The sequence below is a fragment of the Procambarus clarkii genome, chromosome 27 (assembly GCF_040958095.1).
Source record: "Procambarus clarkii isolate CNS0578487 chromosome 27, FALCON_Pclarkii_2.0, whole genome shotgun sequence".
NCBI classification, from domain to species: domain Eukaryota; kingdom Metazoa; phylum Arthropoda; class Malacostraca; order Decapoda; family Cambaridae; genus Procambarus; species Procambarus clarkii.
The window spans coordinates 28,941,206-28,968,786 of record NC_091176.1 but is presented as its reverse complement, the minus strand read 5'-3'; the positions used below and the strand labels follow the sequence as shown (position 1 = coordinate 28,968,786).

The 27,581-nt window shown below is 46.7% G+C and overlaps 1 protein-coding gene across 1 annotated transcript in view; it reads left to right on the top strand.

Moving 5' to 3' along the window:
- The window catches only part of LOC123748593 (homeobox protein Nkx-2.1), an 87,164-nt gene that overhangs the window by 21,037 nt on the left and 38,546 nt on the right, over positions 1-27,581 (top strand). Inside the window, exon 2 of the mRNA XM_069332518.1 lies at positions 26,586-26,731. Within this exon, the coding sequence (XP_069188619.1) occupies positions 26,586-26,731 (146 nt within the window). The remainder of the gene's footprint in view (positions 1-26,585; positions 26,732-27,581) is intronic.

The following is a 27,581-nucleotide window of genomic DNA, read 5'->3' as shown; positions in this document are numbered from 1 at the left end:
TAGATGGTCAGTGCTGCGCGTGGAATAATTATAGTAATTAGTTTATATTAATTAACCTTCACATTAAATTATTATATTAATGATATGATATGTTTTGGAAACACGAGCAACTATGAGCTGTAATTTGACCAGACCACACACTAGAAGGTGAAGGGACGACGACGTTTCGGTCCGTCCTGGACCATTCTCAAGTCGATTGTGCCTCCAATGCCTCCAGTTGATTGACAATGGACTTGAGAATGGTCCACGACGGACCGAAACGTCGTCGTCCCTTCACCTTCTAGTGTGTGGTCTGGTCAACATACTTCAGCCCCGTTATTGTGACTCATCGCCTGCATGAGCTGTAAGTTGTTCTATGGTTGTACACTTCTTCACTCCAACCATAACTGTAAAGGCCTGTAGTGCACCTGCTCACTACAGCCACAGCTGCTAACATCTGTACAATAAAGTTTCTTACCAATAAAGCTTCTAAATCTAAATGTTAGCTTCTAATATTAACAGCCTTGAGATTATTTATCCATTATTGGTATGGTACTTTGTCAAAGGCTTTTTGGAAGTTTAAAAATATTGCATCTTTGGAAAGTTCAGAGCTCAAGTGTGTGGAGATGCACACAAAAACAGTCTTATACCTTCGATTAGGAGACTCCTCTCTTCCGGAACCCAAGATGGTTGTAAATTACACTATGAAACACAATTTTACGTCCCTAGGTAGTAAGTTTAATTTTCTAACCGATAATGCCTCCAAAAATTTAACATATATATATATATATATATATATATATATATATATATATATATATATATATATATATATATATATATATATATATATATTTTATCCCCCTCTAACTTTTACCTTAGCCTATAGACAGCTAAGTGAAGACGTCTTGAAGGCTGAGTACTCCTCATCTAAAGCTGTGACCAGTTGTCACAGGTTGTAAGGCGTCCTGAGTCTTTAGTACCTTCAAGTACTTCACACTGGACGTGTAGGATGTCACCCTCTCATCATGTAGGATGTCACCCTCTCATCATGTAGGATGTCACCCTCTCATCATGTAGGATTTCTTTTAGTCTGATGTATTTAACCCAGACTTGTACCTCATGTATTCCTTCTTTACCTGAAGATGCTCCAGAATGGAACGAAACGTTGTTGAAAATAAATCCTTCAATAATGTGGGCAATAAAGAGGCGAGAAGCGACAGGTTGAAGCACGAGTCCCCAGCGCACATGTACATCCTTATTACTTTTGTTTTATTTACCGTCCGCTTCACTTACGGAAAAATAGTTTCCGAAGTTAAAAAATATAATTACAGTAAGAACGATTAAGTTGCAGGAGAGTACTTCACAGTGTTTGGCGAGAGCATCTCTCTCGCTTACACCCTTTCCATTTCCTCTCCCTCCCTCTCCCTTCAACCCCTTGTCTGCTACTTCCTCTCCCCTTAAACCCCTGCCTCTCCCTCTAACTCCCTCTCCCCTCAACCCCCTGCCCCTCCCTCTAACTCCCTCTCCCCTCAACCCCCTGCCCCTCCCTCTCCCCTTAACCCCCTGCCTCTCCCTCTAACTCCCTCTCCCCTCAACCCCTGCCTCTCCCTCTCCCCTCAACCCCCTGCCCCTCCCTCTCCCCTCAACCCCCTGCCCCTCCCTCTCCCCTCAACCCCCTGCCCCTCCCTCTAACTCCCTCTCCCCTCAACCCCCTGCCCCTCCCTCTCCCCTCAACCCCCTGCCTCTCCCTCTAACTCCCTCTCCCCTCAACCCCTGGCCCTCCCTCTCCCCTCAACCCCCTGCCGCCCTCCGTCGCCTGGAACTGATGAAAGAAATGCTACGGAAACTTTAGTTAATCATGGCGTCGGTGGCCGGTAATGGCGGGTGAGTTGACAGTGCGGCCTCATGTGGCACTTGTTTGGTGTGGGGGATTACGGGTAATTAGACGCAGATAATGTCACCACCCTCACACGCAAGAGGTGGAGGGCCAGCACACGCGCTTCTGGTGGGGGCGCTGGTGGTGGGGGCGCTGGTGGTGGGGGCGCTGCTGGTGGAGGCGCTGCTGGTGGGGGCGCTGGTGGTAGGGGCGCTGCTGGTGGAGGCGCTGCTGGTGGGGGCGCTGCTGGTGGGGGCGCTGCTGGTGGGGGCGCTGGTGGTGGGGGGCGCTGGTGGTGGGGGGCGCTGGTGGTGGGGGCGCTGGTGGTGGGGGCGCTGGTGGTGGGGGGCGCTGGTGGTGGGGGTGGTGGGGGCGCTGGTGGTGGGGGGCGCTGGTGGTGGGGGTGGTGGGGGCGCTGGTGGTGGGGGGCGCTGGTGGTGGGGGTGGTGGGGGCGCTGGTGGTGGGGGCGGTGGCGGTTGTTGTTGTTGTTCTTGTGGCAGCTGTAGAGGTTTCGGTACTTACCTATCAGTCACTACGAAGTAGTAAAGTCTAGCCCTTTATGCCCCGCTTGACTAGCCTTGTTGAGCCTGTTGAGTTATAATGTAACTATTCTCACGTTCGAGTTCTTTGTCGAATCTGACTTTAAAGTTGTGGATGGAGTCGACTTACACAAGCCACCTTATATTTTATTGCCTACAAGACCTTATATTTCCCCGTGTGTGTGTGTGTGTGTGTGTGTGTGTGTGTGTGTGTGTGTGTGTGTGTGTGTGTGTGTGTGTGTGTGTGTGTGTGTGTGTGTGTGTGTGTGTGAAAGAATTCATGTTGAAACAGATCAATAATAAAATATTAGTTTATGTTAGGAAAGTTCAATTATAACGTAATAGATGCAACAAGGCGAGAAGTCTGAACATCACACTTCCCTTCACAGTCACTCTTACCGAATCCAAGTTAGGTAAGTACAGAATAATCTTCCTGGCGCTATTTTTCTCCGGGGATATTTTTGCGCGGGCCAGTAGTAGGCTTTAGTAGGCCTCAGTAAGCCTTAGTAGGCCTTAGTAGGCCTTAGTAGGCCTTAGTAGGCCTTAGTAGGCCTCAGTAAGCCTTAGTAGGCCTTAGTAGGCCTTAGTAGGCCTCAGTAAGCCTTAGTAGGCCTTAGTAGGCCTTAGTAGGCCTCAGTAAGCCTTAGTAGGCCTCAGTAAGCCTTAGTAGGCCTCAGTAAGCCTTAGTAGGCCTTAGTAGGCCTTAGTAGGCCTCAGTAGGCCAGCCTACTGAGATCTATTCATTTCAGTCTTCCGTAAGCGGTGGATGAGCGTTTATGACTCGTATGTTGGCTTCAGTAAGATTATGTACAATGTGTTCAAGAGCTTCTTCAGCGTTATTCAATCTCATTATTTTATTTTGTACCCGTGCACGGCAGGACACTGTTCCAGTCGTCTGTGTGGCACTCCTCCAGTGGTGACATCTCCTCTCTTCCTCTCCCGGCACACAACATGTTGTTGTTGTTGTTATAGATTCAGCTACTCTGAAAAGGTCCAAGTAGCACGGGCTATTGTGAGCAAGTAGCACGGGCTACTTGCTCAAGTAGCGGTGGTTCCAAGTAACACAGCTATCACAGCAGGCGGTCACGTTATATACCACACCACCAGCTGCTGCTGCGTCCTGGGGTGTGAGAGGTGCGTGACACACACACCACAACACTGGCAGGTGACAAGTGTCCTGGGGCTAGGGGGTCGCTGATGCCATCCTGGAGTTTACATGTGTATACCGACCAAAGGGAGAATAGCTCCTCTCTGAACACGTAATGGCCATCACGATGCTCCTCTTGATCATAGTTCAGACTTGGTGCTGGTGATTCTTACACTGATGTATGAAACGTGCAAGTTTCCTCTACATTGTTGTACCCCTGTTTAGTCCAGCCAAAATTGTAACCATTTGTAAACGATTTTACGGATGTAAAATCTTAGACAAATCTTTGTTTCTGATTTTGGTGTTAGTGGTGGCGTGATGGAGGGAGCAGTGGCGGAGGGTGTTAGTGGTGGCGTGGTGGTGGAGGGAGCAGTGGTGGAGGGTGATGAGACTGGTTGGTCCTTGAGTTGAGGAATCAGGGCTACGGGTTACAAACTGAAGACTAACTAACTTTAATGATACTCAAAGAAATGATTAAAAGAAGGAACATGATTCAGACGTAGAAAACATCCAAGGACATCGATGAATTAGAGCCAACATGTTTAGACTGAGCAGAGCCGCAGGGATGTGAGGAAACACCTCACCAGTGTCAAGCCATGATAACCACAAGTGGCTATCATAATGCGGTTGGGAGTCATTGCATTATACGACCGTCAGTTGGAAAGCAGGAGCCCAGGAGGTGAGACTCGGCCCTGTGAACTTTGCTAGGCATGTGCTATTAGGTAAATATTAAAGAAAAACGAAAATTATGTCATCAAAAACCATAACAGAGGAGGAGCTGAGCTGAATTACTGGAAATATACACAAGAGAGAGAGAGTCCGAGCTGCCTCTTCCCTCGGGGAAGTGAGAAAAAATAGCAGTGAGAGAGAGTGTGGAAAAATATTCTAATTAAGACTTAACTCAGAAAGTTAGTTCATAAACTTTAGTGAAAAAGTTGGTCCTCCTCGAGTGAGCTCCAGCTCCGAGGTCTGAAGGGAGGAAGGGCGAGGGGAGAGGAGGGAGGGATGGGAAGAGGAGGGGAGGGAGAGGAAGCTAGCAAATGAAAGGAAGAGGAGAAAAAGGAAGGGGAGATTGATGGGACTGGTGATCAGTTTAGTTCAGCACTAATGTAGGTAGGAAGTTAGATAAGTAAAATGCATTCATGGGTAGATAAATATGCAATTAAGTAGATAGATAAGGATGAAGGTAGATGGTTGTCATACAGTTAGAAGGATAGAGCCGTAGGTTGTACACAGGAGTACACAAAGGCCCATGGACGTTACACAGGAGTACAAGTGATAAAACCATAACAACATAAGAATTAACACAACTACAGAAGGCCTATGGGTCCACTCGACGCAACTCCTAGTTATATCCCCTGAAACTCATTCATATATATGTTTAACCTACGCTTGAAACAATAGTGTGATCTCACATTCATTATAATGTTACCCATTTATTTGTTCTTTATATTAGGGCCCGTATTTCCAGACCAATATTTACCCAGGTCTTTCCTAAATCTGAACTTATCCAATTTATATCCATTGTTTCGCGTTTTATTTTGTGTTGACATTTTAAACACCTTATCAATATCTTCTTTGTTATAACCTTTTATTCATTTCTAGAGAATGTAAATTCAGTTTTGTTTAATATCTATTCATGTTAAAGGTTTCTAATTCCTGTGAGTAGCTTTGTCATCCTTCCCTAAATTACTTCAAGACATTTATGTCGATTCTACAGCATGGCGACCAAAACTGAATACCATCATCCATATGGAGGATGTGGATGGTTAGCCTCCATGTAGCCTATCTACTACATGGAGATAACAAGATCAAGATAAAGCTGAAAAATAACAAAAGTAGTTTTATTGCCATCGCAATAAATAGAAGTAGAAATAAAATCTACTTCTAGAATAAATTCCGGATTTTTCTGAAAATTTATGCATTTATATTTTTTGGCTTTGGATCCTAACTAATCATGATTCCCAGATTTCTTTCACGTTCAGACTTCGCCGTTTGAACACTCAAGCAACTCTAGTAACTACCTGTGTGTCACTGTATGGTAACTCGAGCACTTCTTGTTTGAGAAGCTGTTCACTTGAGACAGTTAAGCGAGTCCCACCTGTGTCTGGGTACACGTGACAGAATAAGATGGAACAACCCAGCGGGGTTTCTTCCTATTGGGGAGTGTTGAACATGCTGTTATGGCGGTGTGTCCACTCACAGGAAAAGTGGCGCTGTGAGTAAACTCACCACTCGAGGCAAAATAATAGCAAAAAATTTATATCATTATCTAGCCTCACAACCCTACATTTGTCAGTAGTAAAGTGCACCTGCCACCTTTACGTCTATTTCAGAACCCTATCCCGATCACCTTCAAGCAATTTTGTCTTTTGAATTTATTTCTCGCCCGATTTTTGTATCGTCCGCAAATTTATAAATATTGCTGTTCATTCAGCCCGTCCTCCTAAGGTTCCCAACGTTAAGAAAACTCAATTTAAAGTGTCCTCTCCTAACCTACCAGAGGACCCAAAACAGAAAACAGGGCACTTTCGCCAGCCGCTTCCATTTTCTGGTACGACAATATTTGGCCTTATGTAACACATACGAGCGAAAAGCGACGTTCTTCGTAGTAGGACAGGTTGACTTATTCCTGTACCTAAATCGCTTATATATGTGACAGAACCCCGGTTACCCAGTCTGACTAAACTCCATTTATACTTATTCCTTTGACATTGGCGTGTCCTTATTCTTAATGCTTAAGACAGCTCCCTCGACCACATGGTAGGTAGAGGGTAGACCTACCTATAGGAGGGTAGACCTATTAGAATGGTAGACCACGAGTCTACCATTCTCATCAAGTCTTCCGTGAGGACCAGTATCAAAAGCTTTGGTAAAGTCAAGGTACACAGCGACGCAGGTCTTTAAACTGTTAACTGTTTCAAAAATGTTGTAAAGGAATGGAAGCCAGTTCCCCAAACATGAGTGGGCCTTTGTATAGCCGTGTTGCGAATACTTTCTTAATTTAAGTTTCTCAAGAAGTCAACAAATGGCTTAACACAGGAGTACAAGGGATACACCTATGGGCTTAACGAGAGAGTAAATACGATAGACAGATTACAAAGATCCACGACTTGGAAATTTATAAACAAGGAATTATGAACTCTCGTTACGGAAGTACACTGTTACTACCAGTAGAACCACAACTACCTCATCTACCGTCACACAACGCAGTAACCAACCTCATACGTTATAAATAATCAAATCTCAAGTGCTACCGTAACACACACACACACACGCACACACACACACACACACACTGGCAATGATCTTTAATGAGTCACTTATGTCGGGAGAATTGCCCAGTTGCTGGAAGGAGGCAAATGTCGTACCGATTTTCAAAAAGGGTGATAGGGAGGAGGCACTTAACTATAGACCTGTATCACTGACAAGCATCCCCTGCAAAATACTTGAAAGAATAATTAGGCTAAGACTTGTTGAGCACCTGGAGAGCATTGGGTTTGTAAACAAGCACCAACATGGGTTCTGGACAGGGAAATCATGCCTAACAAACCTTTTAGAATTCTATGATAAAGTAACAAGGATAAGGCAGGACAGAGAAGGCTGGGCAGACTGCATATTTCTTGACTGCCAAAAGGCCTTTGATACGGTACCGCACATGAGACTGCTATACAAACTTGAGAGGCAGGCAGGAGTAAGCGGAAAGGCCCTAGTATGGGTGAAGAACTACCTAACAGGAAGGAGCCAGAGGGTAATGGTAAGGGGCGAAAAGTCGGACTGGCGAACAGTAACAAGTGGAGTACCTCAAGGATCGGTGCTGGGACCAATCCTCTTTCTAATTTACGTAAATGATATGTTTACAGGAGTGGAATCATACATGTCAATGTTTGCAGATGACGCAAAATTAATGAGAAGAGTTGTGACAGACGAGGATTGTAGGATCCTCCAAGAGGACTTAAACAGGCTGCAGAGATGGTCAGGGAAATGGCTACTGGAGTTTAACACCAGTAAATGTAAAGTTATGGAAATGGGATCAGGTGACAGGAGACCAAAGGGACAGTACACAATGAAGGGGAACAGCCTACCTGTAACGATTCGAGAAAGAGACCTGGGAGTGGATGTGACACCTAATCTAACTCCTGAGGCACATATAAATAGGATAACGACAGCAGCGTACTCTACACTGGCGAAAATTAGAACTTCATTCAGAAACCTAAATGAGGAAGCTTTTAGGGCGCTTTACACTGCCTACGTGAGACCCGTCTTAGAGTATGCCGCGCCATCATGGAGCCCCCACCTGAAGAAACACATAAAGAAACTGGAGAAGGTTCAGAGGTTTGCGACGAGGCTTGTCCCAGAGCTACGAGGGATGGGATATGAAGAGCGGCTGAAGGAACTGAACCTTACGACACTAGAGAAAAGAAGGGAGAGAGGAGATATGATAGGGACATATAAAATACTCAGGGGAATTGACAAAGTGGAAATAGATGAAATGTTCACACGTAATAATAACAGAACGAGGGGACATGGGTGGAAACTGGAAACTCAGATGAGTCACAGAGATGTTAGGAAGTTTTCTTTTAGCGTGAGAGTAGTAGAAAAATGGAATGCACTTGGGGAACAGGTTGTGGAAGCAAATACTATTCATACTTTTAAAACTAGGTATGATAGGGAAATGGGACAGGAGTCATTGCTGTAAACAACCGATAGCTAGAAAGGCGGGATCCAAGAGTCAATGCTCGATCCTGCAAGCACATATAGGTGAGTACATATAGGTGAGTACACACACACACACACACACACACACACACACACACACACACACACACACACACACACACACACACACACACACACACGCGCGCTTCTTAAAGTTCATATGCAAGTTCACCAGTCCAGCCGCTTCATATGCTTAAAGTTCATCACTGAATTTTGCTGGGGCGAGACCAGAGAGCAATGTATTCCACCGGTGGACGGCATTGTAAACACAGAGGCTCTGACCCTGTGGCTTGTGTTGCCTGGAGTTTACTTATGGGTTTATGCCATTATTCCACCTTACTCAAGCGGCTGCCATCCTAAATACTTTCTCTTGTTTGAGTGTATCGAATATCTTCAATATGTTAAGGTTAAGGTTTATGTAAGTAGGTTTGGGTAGGGAGGTAAGTTAAGGTAGGTAGGTAGGTAGGTAGTATGTTGGGTCGTAGGTAGGCAGTTTAGGGAGTAAGTTTATGAAGGAGTAGATTGGTAAGGTGGTAGGGAAACTTTATATTAAAGACATGAGAGAGAGAAAGTGAGGGAGGGAGGGAGGAAGGCAGAAGATACAGAGTGAGAGACAGAGAGAGAGAGAGAGGAAGAAAGGCGGGAGGAGGGATAGGGACGGACAATAACATACATCATTAACATATATCTCATAAATATGTATAAGGCGAGAGAGTAAATGTTGACTCCGCCCAGTAGTCACCTCCCTCACACTCCCTCCTGATACTCCCTCACACTGTTCACTCCCTCCTGCTACTTCTTTATAATGTACACTCCCTCTTGATATTCTTTATTGTACTTCCATGATACTATTCTATACCGATGTTCCCTAATCTTTTATACTGATATTCCCTAATCTTTTATACTGATATTCCCTAATCTTTTATACTGATATTCCCTAAACTTTTATACTGATATTCCCTAAACTTTTATACTGATATTCCCTAATCTTTTATACTGATATTCCCTAATCTTTTATACTGATATTCCCTAATCTTTTATACTGATGTTCCCTAATCTTTCATACTGATATTCCTTGATGCTCTCCTATATTAATATACCTTTGACTGTATTTTACACTGTAATATGTATAACACGTTTCCAATATGTCTTTATTGACTTGAATATTCCCTCTGGAACCAGAACATCTTATCTGAAACTGGAAAATTTATATTGGAGCTGGAATATTTGTCTTGAAATTTAAATGTACACTTCTAAGGGGCGGGATATAATGTTTAGCTTAGATTAGGAATATTTGCTTAAAATATGCAAATTGATCTTGAAATTGTAATATTGAACTTTACCGTTGGGTATTGTGTACATGTTGATTTAATCTGTATATCTTGAATCATCTTGGATTTGTAATTTGATTTAGAAGAGAAACTTAATCAGTCTTTGGGTCTCATAACTGAAGGATAACAAACGTTTTTGTTTTCCTTTTTGTTATCAAACTATCCTGAGTTTGGAAGGCTGGGGAAATCCAGAGATTTCAAGGGATAGTCATACTGCCCACCGATGGCTAGATGGAACGTTTCTTCCAGAATACTGTTATCACTGACGTACAAGTGCTGGTGGATTTAGTGTGAACTTGTGCTCTAAAACAAACAAAAAATATAACTATGTGTGTCGTTCTACGCAATAAATTAAAAAACTTTAAAACTTAGTATGTCATAGTACACAACAACTATGAGGCTTTACCTTATAAGCATAACACAAGGTTAACGTTCACTGAAACGTCACAATGAGGACCCGGAACTAGTGAGCAGGGTTGAAAACGCAATTAATGATGCCTCTTCGGTGGTAAGCTCCGCTCTGTGGTGTTAAATGCACGGGAGGACCTCGCCCCTCAGGGACCCATCGCCCCGTCAGCCCTCCACACCTCGTGCACCCGGACGTCCCATTACACAGTGTTTGCTAGGGACGGACCGGGTTACTCACCTCTCACTCTCCTCACTATGTCCCACTCACACCTCTCACTCATACTTTCCTGGCACAAGACACACTCACACACACACACACACACACACACACACACACACACACACACACACACACACACACACACACACACACACACACACACACACACACACACACCCGTCTCACGCACTCAAAGGCCTCCAGGCCTCAGGACATGGAAACACTACAGCTAAACAAGAAGGAGAGAGCTGGCGGTGCAAGAGGGGCCGCTGGAGCGAGTACTTTAGAATGTGAAGAATGAGTTAGAATGAGATAACACTGTTATCACCAGTAACACTGTTATCACAAGTAACACTGTTATCACCAGTAACACTGTTATCACCAGTAACACTGTTATCACCAGTAACACTGTTATCACAAGTAACACTGTTATCACCAACATCATAACAGAAGATAACAAATGTGAAGCACAAGAGGTGAGGTGTTGGAGGCAGACGTGAGCCACAGCGAGGGACGCGGGGGTGACGGAGCTGAGTGGGCTGGGGCGCCTCTACACCAGTCCAACCAATGTTGACAACACCAGCCAGCACAGTTGGTCTCACCCTACACCCTCTGGGGCACCCTTACACCCTACACCCTCACCAACACCCTACAGCCTCACCAACACCCTCACCAACACCCTACAGCCTCACCAACACCCTACACCCTCACCAACACCCAACATCCTCACCAACACCCTATACCCTCACCAACACCCTCACCAACACCTCACCAACACCCTCACCAACACCCTACACCCTAACCAACACCCTACACCCTCACCAACACCTTCACCAACACCCTCACCAACACCCTACACCCTCACCTACACCTCACCAACACCCTACACCCTCACCAACACCCTACACCCTCACCAACACCCTCACCAACACCCTACACCCTCACCTACACCTCACCAACACCCTACACCCTCATCAACACCCTACACCCTCACCTACACCCTCCCCTACACCCTACACCCTCACCTACACCCTCGCCAACACCCTACACCCTCACCTACACCCTCACCTACACCCTCACCTACACCCTCACCAACACCCTACACCCTGCCGGTCCTCCCCAGCAGCTTAGGGACAGTAATCCTGGCAGGGCGGTAACCGGTTGAGCGGACGACCAGCTGATGCTTAATTAATCATCAGTGAATATCTGTGACGTGACCAGGTGAGCCCACCCCAACCCCCTCTATTCTTTCTCTCAACCCCTACACCCTCCCCCCCCCTCCCCCCTCCCAACACCCCCTGTCAACCCTCTTCATCCTCCGCCCACCCCCTTACACCCTCCCACAACCCCTCACAATTCTCACTTCCCGGTGCTCTTCCATAAATAAATATCCAAAGCACAACTAAAACTATATTTAATATCTGGCAGCCGTCGGGACGGGTATGACCAGACCTGCCATATTTCTAATGTTCCCCGGGCCAGGCGTGTTATCCGGGTGATATTGACCCGTGATCGGTCCACTCCGGCCAGCGTGGCGGCTCCTCCGACGGGTGTATGAGAACGCTGTCCTTGTTCGTACCTCTCCCTTCGTCAGGAGGCTCAAGAGGAGTGTCATTATTGGGGTGCGAGACAAGGAAGGTGTCGTGTTCCCAGGTTTTATAGTAAAGGTTCCAGCGTGGGGCTTGGCTGGACCCGGGCTGCAGCGGTGCTGCGATTATATGCTTTAGTGGGTTCCGGAGGGCCTTCAAGTGGGCGTTCCAGCGAGCACTGGAACGTGCTTCTGTGATCGTTCAGGTGAATGCTTAGTGGGTAACAGAAGGTGACACAGTGGATACAACACACACACACACACACACACACACACACACACACACACACACACACACACACACACACACACACACACACACACACACACACACACACACAGGGGGCCTGGTAGCTTCGTGGATAGCGCGCAGGACTCGTAATTCTGTGGCGCGGGTTCGATTCCTGCACCAAGCAGAAACAAATGGGCACAGGGGTGAAAGTTTCTTTCACCCTGAATGCCCATGTTACCTAGCAGTAAATAGGTATCTGGGAGTTAGTCAGCTGTCACGGGCTGCTTTCTGGTGTGTGTGTGTGTGTGTGTGGTGTGGAGAGAGAGGAAAAAAAAGTAGTTAGTAAACAGTTGATTGACAGTTGAGAGGCGGGCCGAAAGAGCAAAGCTCAACCCACGCAAGCACAACTAGATAAGCATACACACATAGAAGTAGGAGGCCAGATATAAGGTAACATTTGGGAGATGAAATCCTTCATGAATCAGAGAAAAAGATCTAGACCTGTCCCATGCTAAAATCACGAGGATATTATCAGCGGCATATGCCAAATTGGCCAACATTAGATCTGCCTTAAGAAACTTGTGTAAGGAATCATTTATAGCCTTATATACCACATGTCAGACCAATCCTGGAGTATGCAGCTCCTGCATGGAGTCTGTATCAAGTCAAGCTCAAGACTAAATCGGAGAAGGTTCAAAGGTATGTCATCAGACCCAAGCTGAGGGATATGAGCAACGAGGAGAAACTACAGGAACTAAGCATCTCGTTGCTGGAAGACAGAAGAGTTAGGGAGACATGATCCCCACATAAATGATACTCAGAGGGATTGATAGGGTAGATAAAGACATTATTTAACACAAGCGGTACACGCACAAGGAGACAGGTGAAACTGAGTACCCAAATGAGCCACAACAGAGACCTTAGAAATAACTTTTCCAGTGTCAGAGTTGTTAACAAATGGAGTGGACCGGCCAGTGATGGAGGGAGCACAGCACGCCGGCCCAGGTGACCTACAGTTATCATATAAGCGGGTTGTGAGGTCATTAGCATGTGCTCCCCCTAACCTGACCTGCAATTTCACACACTGAAAGTGTGAGTTTGTATTGTCAGGAGACGGGATCTCTGAGCCGTACTTCCCTTCTGTCGTGCTACACTCTTTATGTTAATTTATAACTAAAAGCCATTTAAGATGTTACACCCAAAATCCATTTAATTTGTTACACCCAGGATGCAGCAAACAGAACCCACATAAGCTGTCAAACTCCAAGGTACCTATTTACCTCTTGGAAAACAGGAGCATGAGGTGACAGGAAACGGTCAAATTATTTATGCTTCGTCTCTCTCTCTCTCTCTCTCTCTCTCTCTCTCTCTCTCTCTCTCTCTCTCTCTCTCTCTCTCTCTCTCTCTCCCAACCTACCTTGCGACAACGCCCCATCTAACTGTAATATCCCATTTCAAAGCGAGTCATATTGCAATTGATTAAAGGGAATTTTGGTCTGAGCGAGTGTCAACAGTGTCTAGCAGAGGGAGCAAGGCTGTTGTGGAGGGAGGGAGAGGGGAGAGGAGATGAGAGAGAGAGAGAGAGAGAGAGAGAGAGAGAGAGAGAGAGAGAGAGAGAGAGAGAGAGAGAGAGAGAGAGAGAGAGAGAGAGAGAGAGAGAGAGAGAGAGAGAGAGAGAGGGAGAGAGGGAGAGAGAGAGAGAGCGCGCGCGAGCACATTAATTCTATCTCTCGTAGCCTTCTTCCTTGAAGGTCAGCATCCCTCCAAATGGATTACAGAAACTGCCACTGTGCTCAGAATGTATAACTTTCATCACCCCTACCAAGAGAGACAACAACAACACTTTCCTGCCCCATGGGAGATCACTCCTTTCCAAATTACTGTTCCCCCTTTCCCACCCAAGAAGCTGATTAAAGAACAAGCCTTGCTTCGACGAGAAGCAAAGTACAATGCCTTAAGCCAAATTGATGCTTTAGTCAGAGAGAGCGTTCCCTTTCCCAGATTATTTACACTGATGGATCCTTGCACCAGTCCTATGGTGCAGCTGGTAGTGCAGTTGTTGTGACAGGGAGAGATGATTCCTTCTCCCATGAGTGTGGAGCGCGTCTAAGTAACTGGGCCTCCACTCTTCAAACAGAATTGGTTGCCATAATCCTTGCACTCGAGCGCGTATATGAATCCAAACTTGACACTAATTGTAAGTGATTCCTTGTCATCCTTGACTACCCTCAGCTCCCCAAGGCATAATTGTGACTTGCTTATCTCTGAAGCTAGACACAGATATAATGAAATAATCAATGATGGAGTCAGAGTTTGTCTCCTGTGGATTCCTTCCCATATTGGTTTCCGAATGGATGATAGAACTGATGAGTTGGCCAAGACTTTTGCTCGTAAAGAGGGAATTGATTACCAACTTGGACTGCCTTTGAGCAGCCTGGGGGGCAGTAATATTCCGGGAACATCAACTAAATTTCGGAGACTTGAGACAAAGTGAAATTCACACCAGTTACTCCATCTATTATCATTCTATTATGCAGGTAGTATCGCACGTCTATGGGTCATCCAATAAGGTTAGCACACTTCTAGATGTCACCACTGCTAGGCTTAGGCTCGGCTACAAGTACCTCTGGGAATTTGTAACATCTGCTGATGTAGATTTGACTAAATGTAAACTCTGTCAGCAGAACTATTCGCATACTTTGCGTCATTATATAATGGAATGTGAAAAAATCGCGGAACTTAGAGATAACACCATCAATAGTGTCCAAGAAATGTGTAAGTACTTCATTCATAATGATGTGTTGCCCGAAATCTTAGCGAAGTATCCAAAATTTGCTTACTGTAGGTAATGCATGCACATGACTGTAAAGCTGCCGCCCAGTTGGGTGGGTGTGGAGCACATGACTGTAAAGCTGCCGCCCAGTTGGGTGGGTGTGTAGCAAGACTAGTAACTGTGTGACTCACCATAGATGTAAAGTGCCTTGTATAGTGACTTGTGAGCCTCTTGTTGAATCAATTGTGACAAAAAAGATTATTGATATGTGTATTTGTGTGGGTGATTAAATATGTATGTGTATGTATACGTATGTATATGTAGATGTATGCATGAGTATGTGTACAAGTATATATAACATTAATAATTTTGTAACTAGCGTTAAAAGATAGTTATTTGCTTTGCTAAACGAACTAGAGAGTTCAGTTCCTGAACCGATTATGTGCCTCTGTAATCCTTTACACCACCGCCCACGGGATGGGTATGGGGTGCATAATAAAGAAATAAATTGAAAATCTCGTAGCCAGCGCTTTCAGAGATCCGCACCTGGCCAGCGTATTAGATGTTGTTCCCCACCTGGCCAGCGTATTAGATGTGGTTCCCCACCTGGCCAGCGTATTAGATTTCTAATAATGTACACTCCTAATCTTTTACTTTTGTCAGAAATTCGAAGTTGCCTTCTCTACATCCTGTACCGTATTTCAGACCTTCTTGCTCCAACTCCTGTCCTCATAACCTTGCATTTGTCTGGCCTGAAGTCTAGTAGCCTTTTAGAACATATCTGGAGATTGTCTATATTAGATCATCTTGTAATATATTGCAGGCCTCCTCAGTTCTCGCTTCATTACTTAAGCATCGTCAGCAAACATGGATAAGAATGAGCTTACTTCCACTGTTAGAGTCTATGTATATATAAGGAACAGGATAGGCCTTAGTACTGACCCTTTAGGTACTCCACTCGTTACTTCTCTCTATTCTGTCCCTTACTATATGACTCTTTCGCTTCTTCCTGAAAGACAGAAGGCAAAGAGCATGCGTTACCACTTTTCCCGAAACATCAGCCTGTTTTTCGAGTTTACACAGGGGTCGCTTGTGAGGCTACCTTGAGGCTACCTTGAGGTGCTTCCGGGGCTTAGTGTCCCCGCGGCCCGGTCGTCGACCAGGCCTCCTGGTTGCTGGACTGATCAACCAGGCTGTTAGACGCGGCTGCTCGCAGCCTGACGTATGAGTCACAGCCTGGTTGATCAGGTATCCTTTGGAGGCCTGTGGTATCCTTTGAGGAACTGTGTCAAAAGCTTTCTGGCAATCCAGGAAAATGTTGTCTGCCCAGCACTCTCTATCATGTTTGATTGTTGTGTGTAATCACCTAGTTGTGCTTGTGGGAGGTTGAGCTCTGCTCTTTCGGCCCGCCTCTCAACCTCTCAACAACAACAAGACACACACACAACTGTGTGTGTGTGTGTAGTAAGGCAGGTGTGTGAAGGAGTGTGGGTTGACAGCCAAGCACTGTCGTCACTTCCAAGATGTTAAAATAACCTTCCTCCGCCCACTCTCCCTCCCCCCCCCTGCCCCTCGACCACACACCCTCCTACACCTCAACTCCCCCCACCCCTCTCCACCCCGTCCTCGTTCTCTCCCTCTCTCTCCAACACTCTACTCTCTACTACACTTTACGATACACTCACGCCCTCGACGCACTTACATAAGTGTAAAGCGTTCTCCAGCGTGGGAGGAGAAGTGATACCACATCTCTATGTGTATTCACCTAGTTGTGTTTGCGGGGGTTGAGCTTTGCTCTTTCGGCCCGCCTCTCAACTGTCAATCAACTGTTTACTAACTACTACTACTACTTTTTTTCACATCACACACACACACACACACCAGGAAGCAGCCCGTGACAGCTGACTAACTCCCAGGTACCTATTTACTGCTAGGTAACTGGGGCATTCAGGGTGAAAGAAACTTTGCCCATTTGTTTCTACCTGGTGCGGGAATCGAACCCGCGCCACAGAATTACGAGTCCTGCGCGCTATCCACCAGGCTACCAGGTCCCTTGTGTGTGTGTGTGTGTGTGTGTGTGTGTGTGTGTGTGTGTGTGTGTGTGTGTGTGTGTGTGTGTGTGTGTGTGTGTGTGTGTGTGTGTGAATAGTTTTTTATGCATTGGTGTTGATTTCATGTATATAGGTGATAATTATGTTTATATAGGTGATAATTATGTGTATACATTTAATACGTTTATGTATATAGACGATAATTTTGTGTATATAGGTAATAATTTTGTGTATATAGGGGATTGGGGCCTGTGTAACCTTTTGGTGTTTCGCTTGAAATCGGGATCTCGCTGGACCGTGGAGTGGGGACCGTGGAGTGGGGACCGTGGAGTGGGGACCGTGGAGTGGGGACCGTGGAGTGGGGACCGTGGAGTGGGGACCGTGGAGTGGGGACCGTGGAGTGGGGACCGTGGAGTGGGGACCGTGGAGTGGGGACCGTGGAGTGGGGACCGTGGAGTGGGGACCGTGGAGTGGGGACCGTGGAGTGGGGACCGTGGAGTGGGGACCGTGGCTATAACACAGCCAGACAAGCAGCTGGGATATGAGGACAAGGAGCCGGGATGTGAGGACAAGGAGCCGGGATGTGAGGACAAGGAGCCGGGATATGAGGACAAGGAGGCGGGATATGAGGACAAGGAGCCGGGATATGAGGACAAGGAGCCGGGATATGAGGACAAGGAGGCGGGATATGAGGACAAGGAGCCGGGATGTGAGGACAAGGAGGCGGGATATGAGGACAAGGAGCCGGGATATGAGGACGGGGTGAAGAAATGGCAGCCAACCACTTAAAATTTAAATTTAAATTTTGCCCCGAGGGGCGAGTTTATTGGGCAGCGCCACTCATTCTGTGAGTGGACACACAGCCATAGTGACAGTATTGGGCAGCGCCACTCATTCTGTGAGTGGACACACCGCCATAGTGACAGTATTGGGCAGCGCCACTCATCCTGTGAGTGGACACACCGCCATAGTGACAGTATTGGGCAGCGCCACTCATCCTGTGAGTGGACACAACGCCATAGTGACAGTATTGGGCAGCGCCACTCATCCTGTGAGTGGACACACCGCCATAGTGACAGTATTGGGCAGCGCCACTCATCCTGTGAGTGGACACACCGCCATAGTGACAGTATTGGGCAGCGCCACTCATCCTGTGAGTGGACACACCGCCATAGTGACAGTATTGGGCAGCGCCACTCATCTTGTGAGTGGACACACCGCCATAGTGACAGTAATGGGCAGCGTCACTCATCCTGTGAGTGGACACACCGCCATAGTGACAGTATTGGGCAGCGTCACTCATCCTGTGAGTGGACACACCGCCATAGCAGCATGTACAACACTCCCCAATAGGAAGAAAACCCGCTGGGTTGTTCATCCTGTCACTTGTACCCAGACACAGCTGGGACTTGCTTAACTGTCTCAAGTGAACAGTTTATCAAACAAGAAGATTAACATCTATCAACCCTTAAAAGCCTACGTTATCTTGCGGGTGCAAAATGGGGAAATCTTTTCACTTGGGTCAGCGGGAAATCAAACGGCGACCTTATTAGATACAAATCTTTTCTTATACTTATTCACTCACCTTCGGCTTGTGTCCCCTCACTCCTGTCCCACGTCTGTCCACCTTGTCGATACCTCCAGAGAGTAGGCATGTAGTGAACATGTCCCCTCTTGGCTTCCCAGGCGTTGTGAGGTCTTCAGCTTGGCTCAGGGGCTTTATGTCTGTGAGCTCCGGCAGATTCTTGCACTCTTTCGCTGTGTCATCTGGTGGAGACGTTGTGGGGGGGGGGGGGGAGACGTTGTGGGGGGGGAGACGTTGTGGGGGAGGGGGGAGACGTTGTGGGGGGGGAGACGTTGTGGGGGGAGACGTTGTGGGGGGGAGACGTTGTGGGGGGGGGGGGAGACGTGTCGCTGGAGTCATCACGTAGACTTTGGGAGCCACAGTTGCTGTCACGTCAACTTCTCTTCCATCTTAACTCCCACATCCCCCCTCCCTCTCTTCGTCTCTCCCATCACCCTTCCCAATTCCCTTTTCCAATCACCCCTCCCCTACCCATCTCCCCTTTCCAATCACCCCTCCCCCCCTCCTATCATTCACCCCATTCTGCAATCACCCCATCTCCTCCCCCCTCTCCCATCACCCCCTCCCCTTCCCTCTTATCCATCGCCTTTTTTGACTAGGGCGAAAAATAACAATTTTAGCAATTAAGGAGGCAGGTGGGGCGGTAATAGGAGCGGAGGGCGCTCCTGTGTAATAATCACTACCAGTCCACTACCACCTGTGCTGTCAGTGCTGCTGGCATGCTGTCAGTGCTGCTGGAATGCTGTCAGTGCTGCTGGCATGTTGTCAGTGCTGCTGGCATGCTGTCAGTGCTGCTGGCATGCTGTCAGTGCTGCTGGCATGCTGTCAGTGCTGCTGGCATGCTGTCAGTGCTGCTGGCATGCTGTCAGTGCTGCTGGCATGCTGTCAGTGCTGCTGGCATGCTGTCAGTGCTGCTGGCATGCTGTCAGTGCTGCTGGCATGTTGTCAGTGCTGCTGGCATGCTGTCAGTGCTGCTGGCATGTTGTCAGTGACGCCACTGACATAGGCATATTGTGGACTATTATGCCCAGTGCTGTCGCGGCTGTTTTTGAAGTGGCTCTTTCTCCTCTTCTGATTTGAAGATTTTATTTTCTTCTCTTCCAATACTGTTGCATTGGCCTTCGCACTCCTGCTCCAATCATCATAACTTTGCACTTGGTTGGGTTAAACTCTAGCAGCCGACCCAAATATCACTGTAACAAGGTTATCGTAAATAACTGAGCTCAATTACGGGCTTACCGTAGCCCGTGCTACATGGAAACTTGAGTACCAAGTAGCTGGATTTGAAACAACAACAACGACATCTAGCATCCCTTTTTCAGATCACTTCTGGAGTGTGTCCAAATCCGTTTGCAATGCCTCAAAATGTATCTCTGCCCTGACTCTTCTGTCTTCCAGTGTCGTGAGGTTCAGTTCCAGTAATCTTCCCTCATACCTCATTCCTCTCAGCTCGGTGGAAGATACTGGAGGGCAAAGTACTAAATCTACACAGTAAAATAACAACGTACTAGAGTGAACGATATGGAAGAAAATGCAGAATAGAACTAGTGAAGAGCAGTGGTGCCATAGGCACAATCAGAGAACACTGTATAAACATCAGAGGTCCACGGTTGTTCAACGTCCTCCCAGCGAGCATAAGAAATATTGCCGGAACAACTGTGGACATCTTCAAGAGGAAACAAGATTTATTCTTCCAAGGAGTGCCGGATCAGCCGGGCTGTGATGGGTATGTGGGCCTGCGGGCCGCTCCAAGCAACAGCCTGGTGGACCAAACTCTCACAAGTCAAGCCTGGCCTCGGGCCGGGCTTAGGGAGTAGAAGAACTCCCAGAACCCCATCAACCAGGTATCAACCAGGTATCGGGGATTAGCCTGGTGGTATACCTCTCAACCTTTTCTAACTTCGTTTTGTGTTTGACAAGATGTGGACTCCAGACTGGAGTCGCATACTTCTGTTTTGGTCTGACATACGAGGCATACAAGGTTCTAAATGATTCCTTACACAAGTTTCTAAGGCAGTTCTTATTTTCGCCAGCCTTGCATGCGCCGCTGATGTTATCCTTTTGATGTGGACTTCATGGGACAGGTCTGGTGTAATATCAACCCCCAGATCTTTCTCTCTTTCTGACTTCTGAAGGATTTCGTCTCCCAGCTGGTACCTTGTGTTTGGCCTCCTGCTCCCTGCACCTATCTTCATCACTTTACACTTGCTCGAATCAAACTCTAGTAGCCATTTGTTGGACCATTCGTTCAGTCTGCCCATGTCATCTTGTAGCCTGCTGCTGTCCTCCTCTGTCTTAATCCTCCATATCAGCAAACATTGAGGGGAATGAGTCTATATCTTCTGGAAGATCATTCACGAATATCAGAAACAGTATATCCCTGCAGCCCCCCGAAATAGTCTAACTTCCAGGTATCTATTTCCTACTAGGTGAACAAAGGCATGAGGTGAAAGAAAACCCTGCAAATTTCTTTCCTCCTCCTCCTCTTCCACCATCTCTCCCTCTTTTTCCCATCTACTTTTCCTTTTCCCTCCACTTCCACTGTTCCAAGCTCCTTTTCCATCGCTGTTTGCCCTAAACTCCTCCACCCATTCCATCCCCCCAACCCCGAATAATTCCATCTTACCTATCTCTCATTTCTCCAGAACCCCCCCCCCCCCCGCCCCCCTCCATTCCTCCAAGCAATCTCCCCTCACTTTCCCCAGACCCTCCCCCAGAGGAAAGGTAGGAGCGGGGAGATGGCACATGGGAGAAGCGGGGAGGGCAGAGGAATGGGTAGGGAGAGGGGAGTAAGAGGGATTGTAGAGTAGGGAAAGTCGACTGGATGAGAGTGAAGGTAGGTATAGGTAGGATGAAGATAAATTTGGGGAGGGTGAAGGTAGATTTAGGGAGGGGAAGAGGGAAGATATATGAGAAGAAGGGTTAAGAGCAGGGTGGAGAAACGAAAGCCATGGTTTACAGACCTACAGATCTGATAGCAACACAACCAGTTGGATGAGGGGAGTTAAGTGAGAAGAGGGGGGGGGGGAGAGAGGGAAGGGAGTGATCGAAGGGGAAGGAGAGGACAATGAGAGAGGGGAGGGGAGGGGAGGGGAGAGAGAGAGATTGAGATGGCGACAGATAAATAACGGGGAGTTGACCGACTCTTAAAGCGATTCCAGCGTCCCTCACGTTATTAAAAGAGAATGTTGCTACTCTGTTTTCTCTCCTACCCCTCCCCCTCCCCCCTACCTCTCTCTCTCTCTCTCTCTCTCTCTCTCTCTCTCTCTCTCTCTCTCTCTCTCTCTCTCTCTCTCTCTCTCTCTCTCTCTCTCACTGCTGGTTCGTGTAGCCGCGAACTAATGTAGATATGTAGATATTGATACATATCTACAGATATGGTATGAATTAACTTACCAATTACTTTGAAGGAAGTTCATTTAGGTGTATGAATACATGAGGAAATATATGTATACAAATAAATGTGCACAAATGTGTATACATGCACTAGAATATACTCGTGTTCATATGTAAAGGTAAGAGCATACATAAGTGAGGGGTACCCATGAACACATAACATGGGAATTTACATTGGGGTAAGAAGTTATACATACGTGGGTATGTATACTTTCGAATTTACATACGTGAAGTCAGCCACATACGTACATATGTGGCTGACAATAAAAACATAAGCCAGGATATGGGAGTAGACAGAAACACAAAACAAACTTAAAAAAGGTTCAGATGAATGCCACCAGGCTAGTCCCCGAGCTGAGAGGAACGAGCTATGAGGAAAGATTATTGGCACTAAACCTCACGACACTGGAAGACAGAAGAGTTAGGGGAGACATGATCACTACCTATAAAATTCTTAGAAGCATTAACAGGGTAGATAAACTGTTTAACACGGGTGGTACGCGAACAAGGGGACACAGGTGAAAACTGAGTGCCTAAATGAGCTACAGAGACGAGACGATAGAAAGAACTTTTTTCAGTGTCAGAGTAGTTAACAGGTGGAATGCATTAGGCAGTGATGTGGTGGAGGCTGACTCCATACACAGTTTCAAATGTAGATACGATAGAGCCCAGTAGGCTCAGGAACCTGTACACCAGTTGATTGACAGTTGAGAGGCGGGACCAAAGAGCCAGAGCTCAACCCTCGCAAGCACAACTAGGTGAGTACACATATCAGCATATGCGAGTATATATACATCAGGACATAAGAGTATACATACATCTGATTATGTGGACATTCATACGTCATAATATGCGAGTAGATATACAACAGGACATCCTAGTATATATGCACCAGGATATAAGATCATACATACATCAGGATATACGTGTACTCAAACGTCAGAAAATAAGAGCACATATACGTCAGGATATAAGGCTATACATTCATACATACTTCAGAATGTGTGTATGCATACGCGATAATATGGATTCTGAAGTGCGAGTATTCATGGGTGAGGATATGGGAGCATACATGGCTGAGGATATGTGATTCATGGGTGAGAATACGGTGGTATACATGGGTGAGGATACGGTGGTATACATGGGTGAGGATACGGTGGTATACATGGGTGAGGATACGGTGGTATACATGGGTGAGGATACGGTGGTATACATGGGTGAGGATACGGTGGTATACATGGGTGAGGATACGGTGGTATACATGGGTGAGGATACGGTGGTATACATGGGTGAGGATACGGTGGTATACATGGGTGAGGATACGGTGGTATACATGGGTGAGGATACGGTGGTATACATGGGTGAGGATACGGTGGTATACATGGGTGAGGATACGGTGGTATACATGGGTGAGGATACGGTGGTATACATGGGTGAGGATACGGTGGTATACATGGGTGAGGATACGGTGGTATACATGGGTGAGGATACGGTGGTATACATGGGTGAGGATACGGTGGTATACATGGGTGAGGATACGGTGGTATACATGGGTGAGGATACGGTGGTATACATGGGTGAGGATACGGTGGTATACATGGGTGAGGATACGGTGGTATACATGGGTGAGGATACGGTGGTATACATGGGTGAGGATACGGTGGTATACATGGGTGAGGATACGGTGGTATACATGGGTGAGGATACGGTGGTATACATGGGTGAGGATACGGTGGTATACATGGGTGAGGATACGGTGGTATACATGGGTGAGGATACGGTGGTATACATGGGTGAGGACACGGTGGTATACATGGGTGAGGATACGGTGGTATACATGGGTGAGGATACGGTGGTATACATGGGTGAGGATACGGTGGTATACATGGGTGAGGATACGGTGGTATACATGGGTGAGGATACGGTGGTATACATGGGTGAGGACACGGTGGTATACATGGGTGAGGATACGGTGGTATACATGGGTGAGGATACGGTGGTATACATGGGTGAGGATACGGTGGTATATATGGGTGAGGATACGGTGGTATACATGGGTGAGGATACGGTGGTATATATGGGTGAGGATACGGTGGTATACATGGGTGAGGATACGGTGGTATACATGGGTGAGGATACGGTGGTATACATGGGTGAGGATACGGTGGTATACATGGGTGAGGATACGGTGGTATACATGGGTGAGGATACGGTGGTATACATGGGTGAGGATACGGTGGTATACATGGGTGAGGATACGGTGGTATATATGGGTGAGGATACGGTGGTATACATGGGTGAGGATACGGTGGTATATATGGGTGAGGGCTCATACATAGGTGGGGAGAGCCATGTATGGGGAAAACATCAAGTGGCTGAATAGTTAATTTTTATTCCAGTCGACGGCGTCATTACCGGGGTGCAATATGGCGCCCCCCAGTTACTGACAGGTGGGAGGGGGGGCGACCCCCACCATTGACAGGTGGCATGGAGTTCTAGTCAAACCTCATTATTAGTATTATTATTATTATTATTATTATTATTATAATTATTATTATTATTATTTTCTACCACAGACGTGGCCACACATTTACAAAGCTAACCAGCATATATATATATATATATATATATATATATATATATATATATATATATATATATATATATATATATATATATATATATATATTCACATATACATTTGTCTCTCCTAGATTGACAGGGTAACATAGCTGCTTAGGAAACAAGTGTATTATTAAGCACTTATACAACCACTGAAAGTGTTTTAGATGCTTTCGCAAGCTCAGGTAATAGTTACATCACATAGAATGTATAACTGATGCATTACATAGTCAATCTTGGGTACAAGTCCAATACATCAGGTGTTCCAGTAATCAGATTACACTTACAGAGTTCAGCATACCTCAACCCAGGGAGGGATGGAGGACGAATATCAGTCAATATGGTACATTCTACAATATAATGTTCAAGGGAGTGCACGTTTTCTCTTTCACAAATGGGCTGGACGGTAGAGCGACGGTCTCGCTTCATGCAGGTCGATGTTCAATCCCCCGACCGTCAAAGTGGTTGGGCACCATTTCTTCCCCCCGTTCCATCTCTAATTCTTATCCTGACCCCTTCCAAGTGCTATACAATCGTAATGGCTTGGCGTTTTCCAATAATAGTTTTGTTTTGTTGTCTTTCACAAAGTTGACACATGGGCGTATTCGACACTTTCACAAAGTTGACACATGGCGTATTCGACACTTTCACAAAGTTGACACATGGGTGTATTCGACATTGGAGTTTTGAGAGAGGTGCCAGATACGTCTATCTCCCAGGCGTATTCTGGCCACTATAACATCACAGTGCCAGAGTCTTGTTCTGTTAGTTCCATATATAAATGTCTCCTCGCGGTATTTATCATAATGTTCAATGCTCAGTAAGATTTTCATCACATATTTGTTTAAGACTTAAACAAGTAGAGGTGGTGGTAGTGGTAGTTGTGGTAGTGACAAAGGGTGGTAATGGTGGTAGTGACGACCAAGGGAGGTAGCAGTGGGAGGTGGAGACGGTCGGCGTGGAGCTCCTCACCTTGGTTGGATATTGATCTCTTAATTACCTTGGCGAGCAATGGTACCTCGTGTTGCTCTTGCTGTTACCTGTGTCTACCTGCCTCTACGGGGGTCCACTACCACCTCACAGGATGGGAATGCTGGTATAATATATGCACGAAACTAATCTTAAATTCTCCTCCACTTCCTCACTTTTCGTCTCCTCCTCCTCGTCCTCCTCCTCGTCCTCCAATGTTTCCTATACTCCTGAAAAAACAAACAATATAGCCTGGTGCGACGAGGCAGGCAGCTGACCAGCATTAACAGTGTGTGTTCTTAAATGGGTGTGTCGCTCCCAGCTCAGTGGTCAAGTAACAGCAGTAAACAGAGATACTTCCCTACCCATCGCTTGAGGGGTCTCTCTCTCTACTTCCTCCCTCCTCCCGTACGTACAGGCATCGTTACTGTTGTAAATTATTTGTCTTCCTTACGTGTGTGGTCCCTGTCCCTTCGTTAGCAGTCGTTCCTCGGCCACAAGAGGTGCCGCAGGAGCCCTCGTTGACGACACCGTCGTGTTGAACGCCTTACCATTGACACCGCCGCAGTTCTAGGGTTGTCTGGCCGCTTGACGGGCGGCTCCAGCGTGTGGGTGTTTGTCCTCAGCTAACACTGCTGTATATGTAGCCTCTGCTGCTGCTGCTGCTGCTGTGGCCTTTGGCTCCTTGTTGCATTTGTCGGGGGCGAGAACGATGGACGGCTCCTACACCGTGCCAGTATTTGTCCTCCGTTAATGCAGTATTCCTTTTAAACTCGTTCATGTATCAGCACTTGCAGCGCCACACTGCCCATGTTGCAGATGCCTCAGCCAGCCTCTTGTGGCGTTGACTCCAGAGTCTCTTCTACTGAGGAGCTCCACCGTGGTCATAAACATGGGGAACACCTGTACCTATATAAACATGGGGAACACCTGTACCTATATAAACATGGGGAACACCTGTACCTACACAAACATGGGGAACAGCTGTTCCCACATAAACATGGGGAACAGGTGTTCCCACATAAACATGGGGAACAGGTGTTCCTACACAAACAAATATAAAACAGCTGAATGACACAGCTGCTTGTAATGATCCAAGTGTAATCGTCACTTTCCTAATGTTGTGTGATGTGTTTGTTCCGGCAGTCTCTCGCCTGATGGGGGGCTCGAACGTGAACATGAACATGGGGAACATGACGTCACTCTCCACCTGCAGTATGGGGGACAACAAGGCCATGCAGTTCCCACTCTCTCAGCGGAGGAAGAGGCGGATACTCTTCACGCAAGCTCAGGTGAGTGGTTATCTGGATATTAATTCTAGTGCAGGGTAGGGGAGGTAATGGGTAGGGAAGGTGAAGGGTCGGGATGGAGGTGAAGGGTAGGGAAGGTGGTGAAGGTAGAGAAGGGTAGGGATGGACGTGAAGGGTAGCGGTTATGGATACAGTAACGAGAACGGTCGTGACATGTAAAGATGATTCAATTGTTGAAGGCTGTGTGTGTGTGTGTGTGTGTGTGTGTGTGTGTGTGTGTGTGTGTGTGTGTGTGTGTGTGTGTGTGTGTGTGTCAATTCCCCTGAGTATTTTATACGTTCCTATCATATTCCCCCCCCCCCCATACTTTTTTCTAGTGTCGTAAGGTTTAGTTTCTTCAGGCGCTCTTCATATCTCATCCCTAGTAACTCTGGGACAAGCCTCGTCGCAAACTTCTGAACCTTTTCCAGTTTCCTTATATGTTTATTCAGGTGGGACCTCCATGATGGCGCGGCATACTCTAAGACTGGTCTCACGTAGGCAGTGTAAAGCACCCTAAAAGCCTCCTCACTTAGGTTTCTGAATGATGTTCTAACTTTTGAAAGTGTAGAGTACACTGCTGTCGTTATCCTATTTATAATGTGCCTCGGGAGTTAGATTAGGTGTTACGTCCACTCCGAGGTCTCTCTCTTGAATCGTCACAGGTAGGCAGTTCCCCTTCATTGTGTACTGTCCCTTTGGTCTCCTATCATCTGATCCCATTTCCATAAATTTACATTTACTCGTGTAACCATTTCTCTGACCATCTCTGCAATCTGTCCAGGTCCTCTTGGAGGATCCAACAATCCTCATCAGTCACAACTCTTCTCATCAACTTTGCGTCATCCGCGAA